Consider the following 8,171-nt stretch of genomic DNA (forward strand, 5'->3'; position numbering starts at 1 on the left):
TGAACGAAGTATCGCAATATATATGTGTTGTGACTTCGGTGGATTGTTTAGGTCATAAAAAGCCGTGGCAACGCGACACGTCAACAACTGAGTCATTATTGTCTTCCTGGAGATCATTGCTTACTGTACGGCGGCTGCACCTGTGTGTGACTTTATGACGCACAACCTACATCAGCACCAACGTACATACATTCCTCTGAAGAATATCCTCCTTCAAAGATAATCCCATACATTGCTCTTTCCGAGACAATATCTCTCGAGAATATTCGAGAACGCAGTGTCTATATAACGACATTAGAAACCGTGTCATCTAAGATAACTAGTAATGTTCTACGATATGACTGTCAAGAGAATTGTGGTTGAGAACATGAGCTTTGGGCAAGGTCAAACGTTTCCTGAATTATGATCATAAAAAGTGCTTAGATAGAATTTTGGAATTATTTATATGTGCAGTTTCCAAAGAGGAGAAACGCCTGTATGAATGTCTTAACCAGACACAAACAATACCTAGCGTCTTGGCTCAGGTAATGTCATAATGTGAGACCATATGCGGGAGTGGTGCACGTCTGAAATGTCAGTAACAGGTGGGTGAGTGAGTATGGTTTTACGCCGCTTTTAGCAATATTCCAGCAATATCACGGCGGGGGACACCAGAAATGTCGTACCCATGTCGGGAATCGAACCCGGGTCTTCGGCGTGACGAGCGAACGCTTTAACCACTAGGCTACCCGACCGTGACTAAGATGAATGGACAACACATTATCATCGGGGATTCAAACCCGTGATCAGTGCGCCGAATCACGGCCAACGGACGCAACTCTGCAAAGCAAATTGCGATGTCAGAGACCCCTGAGTGACGTGCCCCTGTAGAATAATTTAATTTATTACCGCAACATTTTTTTCAAAACAGTTTACATTTGCTTCAAAAGTTTGCTTGTCGTGAAGATAAAACAATAACATAATTTCTATTTGCAGGCGTTAAAGAAATAATAATTAAGAGAGAACAAAATGAGGTACTTACCTTACTGTCTTGACGAGGCGGGGCAGTGTGTGATTCCCTAAAACTGGCAAGCCTTCTTAAAGACTGTTTCAAGCTCGAGTCAAAACTCGATGCCCGATTATAAGCGCCATCTTGGTTTAACGTCACACGACCCGTAACGTCGGTGCGTTCCGACGTTTGCATGACACCATCACATGACTTATTACTTTGCTTTCCGGAGACAAAGACGAGATGTTTTTGTCGTATGCTCGTCTCGCCATGATGGTGCTGATTGCTATAATAATGCTCATTAGTCATACCCAGAGCATTGCCGTCCGAGCTGACGGACATATAGGGTTTGAGACAGTCTTGAGACGCTAATACTCTGTCGTTCACATCCGCCACCCTTCGTACATAACTGTCTAAACCAGCCGTGGCAGTTTTCTCCACTGATTTGTTTTTCGCAAAGAGCTGTCGCCTCAAATATAAATTCCCATCTTTTCGCTTAAATGAATTTCTATTAATATCGTCCATTGACTTTGAGAAGACATCCGTGGCTGGGACTATCCTGTCTTGTTTTGTTAAAACTGGTTTCTTTGTCTTCTTGGGAGATTTTCTTCTGGAACGTTTTGAAAAGAATTTCCAAAATTCCCTGTGTTTTACGGGAGATCTGTTGCCGTCCATAGTGGGACTTGGTAATGTATTTTGATCACGAAAATCAGAGTCATCAAATGATGACATCTTTAGCTCCTGCGTTATATCGTGATTATCCCCAATGTCGTCTGCTGACAACAAAACCTTTGTTCTACGCTGCCGTCTCTTTCCATACGACATAAGTGACTCACAAGAATGGTCGAAACTTTCTATGGAGATTGTGTCCTGCTGAAACGAATCGAGCTCAATGTCAGACATGTCGGTCACAGTGACAGTCGGTACTCGTGGGACAAATGGGCTCCGGCTTTTACTTGGCCCAGGATCATCGTCTGAATTGATGCTCGGGTAATGATTTGGGAGACGAGGTCGTGGGTTCGAACGCTCTATGGTCGGTGCACTGTGATCCTTAGGAATGTAGTCTCGTGTAACCTGGTTCTCGGACATGTCTCCCATAATAACAGATTGCGAATCTTCCGAAATATAAAACATAGGTTTCATGATAAGGTGCTCCCTGCAACTATCACACAGCAGGTCAACTCTGATCCTTACCGAATCCTCCCAGTCAACTCCGTCGACAAAATCCTCACCACGCGAATCCAGGTTCGAAGCCGTCATATCACATAGCATCCCCCGGGGCCTCAAATTGCCCCTAAGGGGTAACGCACTACTGGTTTGGGGAAGGGGAAAGCCGAACTGGTTCTTCACTTGTAGATCCGGTTCCTCCATCAAATGCACCCTGACTGAAGAAGCTAACTGCCGTAGTGGCATGGAATAGGTATTACACAGGTTGGCGGATATTCGACATCGTTTGACGTCAATTTGTAGAGACATGTAGTCCCACAATAACTGCCTCTTGCGACGAACCCGACGAATGTGATGAGAAAAGGAAATGGCAAGAAAACCCAGCATCAATGTGGCAACCAGCACCGACGGTAACCACAGCACGTGCATGCCACCTCTGGCCGCGAGTGGGGCTGCAGTCGTGTTTAACATGGCGTTTCTCTTAAAACAGCCATGTCAAAATGCATACCCTGGCGTCATCTATGGCGACACTTCCAAGAATAATTAATGCCGATCACTTAACAAACAGCACGTGAACGATATTTCAAATGAAATACCAAAAAAGGTTAGCACACATTCTTGGCACAATACCCACTTGAACTGTTTTGCTTGTGGTCAGTTAGAATCAAGACGAAATAAAATCGGTTGGTATCTATGCCTATGATCAAATACAAGGACTAACCTTTGATCATACCTCCGTTCAGTTTTAATATATATCCAGGGGAAACTTTACACCGTGAATGCACTGACTCAAGATGAGAGTAGGCGAGGAGTTTCGCGAGGAGTTACACCTGTTTCCGGTACTGTAGTAAAATCGACTCCAACAAAGTGGCATCCGTCACTTTGGCATTTTCAGTAGCGAGTCTAAAGACTAAGAAATCTGCAGCAACAACAGAGAAGTATTAGCGGCGATTGGCGGCAGATAACCTCTGCCGGCTATCCTTGCAGAATAGCATAGGTATCTGATCACCTTCACTGTCCAATCGCCCCTGCTCTGCTCTACCGGGCTTTAAATCCGCCATTCCATACAATAGAGCTAACCCGACCGGTGCTTATTTCGTTGAGGCTGTCTCATTTGCTTACGAACCAAGGCGATCATTTTTCACGTTTTCAATCCTGGCGACGCGTGTTCAAATGTTCCCGTGAAGAAGGCATGGCTTGCTCTCAAGCCTGAGGAAACTGAATTAAACAGCGGGTATAAGATAGTATCAATGAACGCGCCGCAGTGCCATGTTTCTTAATTACACCGTAATGGGTGCCTCTCCAATATTCAAAATATTGATTTTTCACGTAATTTACCTTTGGTAAGTCCAGCTAGCGCATTAGGCAGATGGAGGTTGAGAATGCGAGTAGGTAACACTCTCTCCTCGCGCGGATCACAGATTCTAAGCCAGTCTCACCATCTCACGCACTGAGCAGACGACACTAACTGCCGCCAGTCCAGCTTTACTTGCATCACGTGGTCACAACTTCCCCCGCCTAATGAAGCCATTAGGTGTTTCGTCTGCTCATGTCGATCAGAAGTTAGCTCTGTAAAATTTTCTTTGCAAAAATGCCTGGTTCAAGTACTAAAGCTAATACTGGATGTAAGATTCGCAACATTCAACCTGTGACTATTGTTTAGTTTGCCGATGTAGTACTGAAATTCTACCTTCAATTATTAAAACATAAGGAGGATCATGTGTTTTGATGACACAAAAGCCAATTACGGGGATACATCTCATGGTAGGGATGTTTCGTAAAACTATGAATAGTTTGAAGACGTCTAAATATAACTCATTTATAGAGTGCAAGCTGAGGTTGTGATCGTTAGTGTAAATCCCGTTTTTGCACAATACCTGAGATATTTCAAGGCATAAATACTATTGACTGGTCTTTGACATAACAAATAACAAAGTAAAACGACAGTCCACAGTGAAACTCTGCACTTAATATCCCCTGCAGTTGGGCCTCCACAAAGTTTATTGTCTATTCACAGCGTCGACCATGGGAGCTGATGGGGTGGGTCATTAAATTTGTGTGCTGGCGATTAGGTTTGTTTGTTTGTTTGTTGTTTAACGCCGCACTCCGCAATATTCCAGCTATATGACGGCGGTCTGTAAATAATCGAGTCTGGACCAGACAACCCAGTGATTGATATCATGAGCATAAATCCACGCAGTTGGGATACGATGACATACATCAACAAACTCAGCCAGCATGACCACCCGACTCCGCTAGTCGCCTCTTACGACAAGCTTAGTCGCCTGTAGCAGCAAACATGGGTTGGTGAAGACCTATTCCACCCCGGATCTTCACTGGTTTGGCAATTAGGTGGACTGCCTGACTCTGGTCGAGAGTGTGGGTTCAAATCTGGGAATCCAGATAATTTCACTGAGAACTGATCTGTCCAGATTACTGGGTTTCACTGCGTTCCACGTGAGAACATTAATGAATACAATTTCTCTGTAACATCCATTGTTATTGGATATGTCTAACATTTATCATCCCATAACAACACAATTACTTAACCATGCAAAGACATTTACGCTTCGTGGCGTCAATAAGACAGTTAACAGAAATATGTCCACTCATAATGACAACAGTCACGCCATCAACACAGTCGACTCTCCAAGAGGCCTGTCAAATTCACACGAGGGGGCACGGGTGGCCCAGTCGTCTGAGGCGTCGCGATTCGCTGTGCAGAGTTGCGTCCCTTGGGCACGCCAGAAACCTATGATTGTAGCTTCGAATCCCGGTTCGCCCCGATTATGTTTCTAGGTTTGTCAGCTCAATACCCGTGCTCGTGGGTTTCACCGAAGTAGTAAACGTCTGAGACCTGCATTACTTAGGGCTTTCCTCCCACATTAAGCTGACACGCCGTGATATAACTGGAATACTGTTAAAAGCGGCGTAAAACCCAACTCACTCACTCAAATTCACACGACTGTGTCGGCCTCAATGTTACGGCAAACACTCCCACTTCAGTTGCGTAACAACACTGATATGTGATCTTGTTACAAGGGTCTTGATGGGTGTGTTACAAGTCAGAAGTCATTCAAATTTTGGGCCATCAGTCAGTAGTCAGTCGGGTTTTTTAAGCTTAGTCATAAAAAAACACTCGTGTAGATGACAAGCTGTTAAGTTGATGTAAAATCATCTTCATGTATATGCGAATGCGGATAGTCTGTCTGTAGGGAAACATGAAATGGGGATCTAATTATATTCGACTTTTTCGAGATTTTAGCATTTTTACCATAAACAGAAAAGGAAGTCGGTACCGGGGGCTTTTTTCGGCAAAAATACATTTTCCAAAAATTAGCTTGAAAAATAATTACGCTTCAGCCTGATTAAGTATAAATTATATTGTCTGCCACCAAAAGAAATTGTTGCAGGGTGCTTTTTATGTGTTTTTTTATTAAGCCTCACAGTTAAAGTAAAAATAAAACTGGTTGTGAACGGTAGTTGAACAAATATATATAGGCCCTTAACAATATACCCCCATCAGGACCCTCTTGCAACGAACCTTCTTCGGACATGTGTCAATGAAGCGCTTATTTCAATGTGACGTTAACCTGACATCATGTCAGTTCCGTTTATTGTGTCCTGGACGCATGAATTTTCAATAAACAGCATGTCAATATGGAATAATGTAAGGGATATCCTCGAGATCTCGACCTTTGGAAACGAGCCAAATATGCCAAAAACACGAGAATGAGAGATCGCGATCTCGCATTCTCGTGTTTTTGATACAGAGCAAATTTTCTCAAAAGTCAACAACGAGAGAATGCGACATTTGGACATGATGAAAAATCTCGCCATTTCGACTTGTCAAATAAGGCCACAAAAACACAACATTTCATTTTCTCGCGATCTCGTGTTCTCGCGTTTTAGATGCTGTCCGTGTGCATGCGTAATATCATAAGATCAAGACGCATGCGCACGTTAGTAGTCCTGTCTGTGGTCATGATTCTTTCATGCTCTTCATTCACCAAGTAGCATTTAGCAAACTTATGACTTGAGCTTGAAAATGCAATGTAATTTACATACACAAAGTCCTACGTAGAGTAGAGTGGAGAACTCTCCCTTTGTTACAGTTTCCTATGTACTTAAAAATCAAAATTTAATTTAACAAAAGAAATTGTGTGCATAAATGTCCAGTGATAATGAAAACATTAAAGTGTCCGGAAGCTGGAAACAAAATATCACCGTCAGTGCGAGAGTAAATATTGCTTTAAAGCCACATCAGCAGTATTGCTCGCGGCTGCGCTGTCAGTTACAGAAACAATCATATGCCAGTGATTTCCTCCATGAGGCAATATTATTCAAAAATGTTATATTTGGGATAACACAGATTCTCGTACTTTTTTTGGTTGAGTCCCGTCAGGGACTCGAACCCACAATGCCAGAGTGAGGCACCTAATCGCCAACACACAAAGTGTCAGAGGGGTACTAATGACAAAGTACGTGATCTAGACTACCAGTTGTCGGACTTTCATTTTGTGGAAGCTTCAGTTGCTGAAAGGGTTTGTGTGCTGGCGATTAGGTGCCTCACTCACATTTGTTACATTTGACCACTTTCTAAATGGCATTGTGTGTTAATATGATGCATGGCTGGCATATTCAGTAAAACAAAATTCTCAAAGACCAATTTGTAGCATTCGGCTAAAATGAGATTGTCCGAGGTTTTTACACGACACCGTATTCGCTACTTTAGGCCATACAATTTAAATTAACAGATTTTCATCCTCTACCTCCTGACTACAAAACGTCCCGCCTTACATTATTCTATTGCCTCCTAGTTCCTAGAAATAGAAATATCGCACAGTTGTACACAGATGCCTTAAACAGTTCAATAAGAAAACAATAAAATGTTGAAAATAAAATGCCTCAAGTCTCCCATGTTTTAAAAAAATTAAATTTCAACTATTAATTTATTGCGGACTTGACATCCACATGATAGGCATGCTTATACTGGAAAAAGTACCCCCAATAGGGACCGGCATGGCTCTGAATAAGTGAGTGAGTTTGGCATAACAACGCTTTGAACAGTATATATATTAAAGTTATACCCCGACTTGTCAGCTTGAAATGGGACGAAACCCCACATCATAGGTTTCTGGCACGCCCAAGGAACGCAACTCTACACAGCGAATTGCGACGCCTCAGACGACTGAGCCACTAGATGACTGTGTTGCAAACCCAACGGCGAATGATCGACAGAACAGAACAGAACTTTATTTACGCATAGGCCGGGATCCTCGGCATATGAGGAACAAATTTGCAAACAGTAAATAAATAAGATGGCGGGATGGTTTACATGGAAGATTTTTCAGTTTTCATAATGACTTTACAGAATGTACAGAGTTTCTTAATAAAATTTGTTTTTTCAATTAAAAAGTTCTTTAAATTTAAACATATTTGGGTTTTTAGCAGATGAAATTGGAACATATATTTTCAAACAAAAATATAATGGAATTCATCACCAACATTGCTTATGTCGCAGAGTTTACACGTTCGTTCACTGGCAGGGATTTTGTGCCATCTACCTAGTTCAATAGGTAAATGATGGCATGAGGTTCTAAACAGAAGGAATTTTACAGCCAACGAGAAAGGGATAACTAATAAATACTTTTCAAGGACGAGTTCAGTTTTAAATATGCGATATGTGATACCTTTAGAAGAATGTGTAATCTCTGCATTCCATGTTTGAGTTGCTATATCAGATAATCTTAACGACATGATAGATCTAAGGACATTAGGAGGAACGGCTTGTTGGCTTAACCAATAGAAACTGAAGCCCGTTTCACTGAAAATACTTTCCAAACATTTTATCCATTTATTACAGCTATTGTTTGTACAGACTTCATTGTAAAACATTTGATATAGAATTCTTGATAACTTTTGTTCTTTGCCAGATAAGAACTTAGCCCCAAAACATACCATTCGGCATTTGATAGAATTACTTAATGGTACTCTTCCAAGTTCTCCATACAAC

The 8,171-nt window shown here is 42.0% G+C and overlaps 1 protein-coding gene across 1 annotated transcript in view; it reads right to left on the reverse strand.

Moving 5' to 3' along the window:
- The window catches only part of LOC125371552, a 65,025-nt gene extending 61,358 nt beyond the window's left edge, over nucleotides 1-3,667 (reverse strand). Inside the window, exon 1 of the mRNA XM_046501572.2 lies at nucleotides 1,022-3,667. Coding sequence (XP_046357528.1) covers nucleotides 1,022-2,626 — 1,605 coding nt within the window. The 5' untranslated portion in view covers nucleotides 2,627-3,667. The remainder of the gene's footprint in view (nucleotides 1-1,021) is intronic.
- Nucleotides 3,668-8,171: the final 4,504 nt, after the last annotated feature.

This window comes from Haliotis rufescens, unplaced genomic scaffold (assembly GCF_023055435.1).
Source record: "Haliotis rufescens isolate VD_foot unplaced genomic scaffold, xgHalRufe1.0.p SCAF_4, whole genome shotgun sequence".
Classification (NCBI taxonomy): domain Eukaryota; kingdom Metazoa; phylum Mollusca; class Gastropoda; order Lepetellida; family Haliotidae; genus Haliotis; species Haliotis rufescens.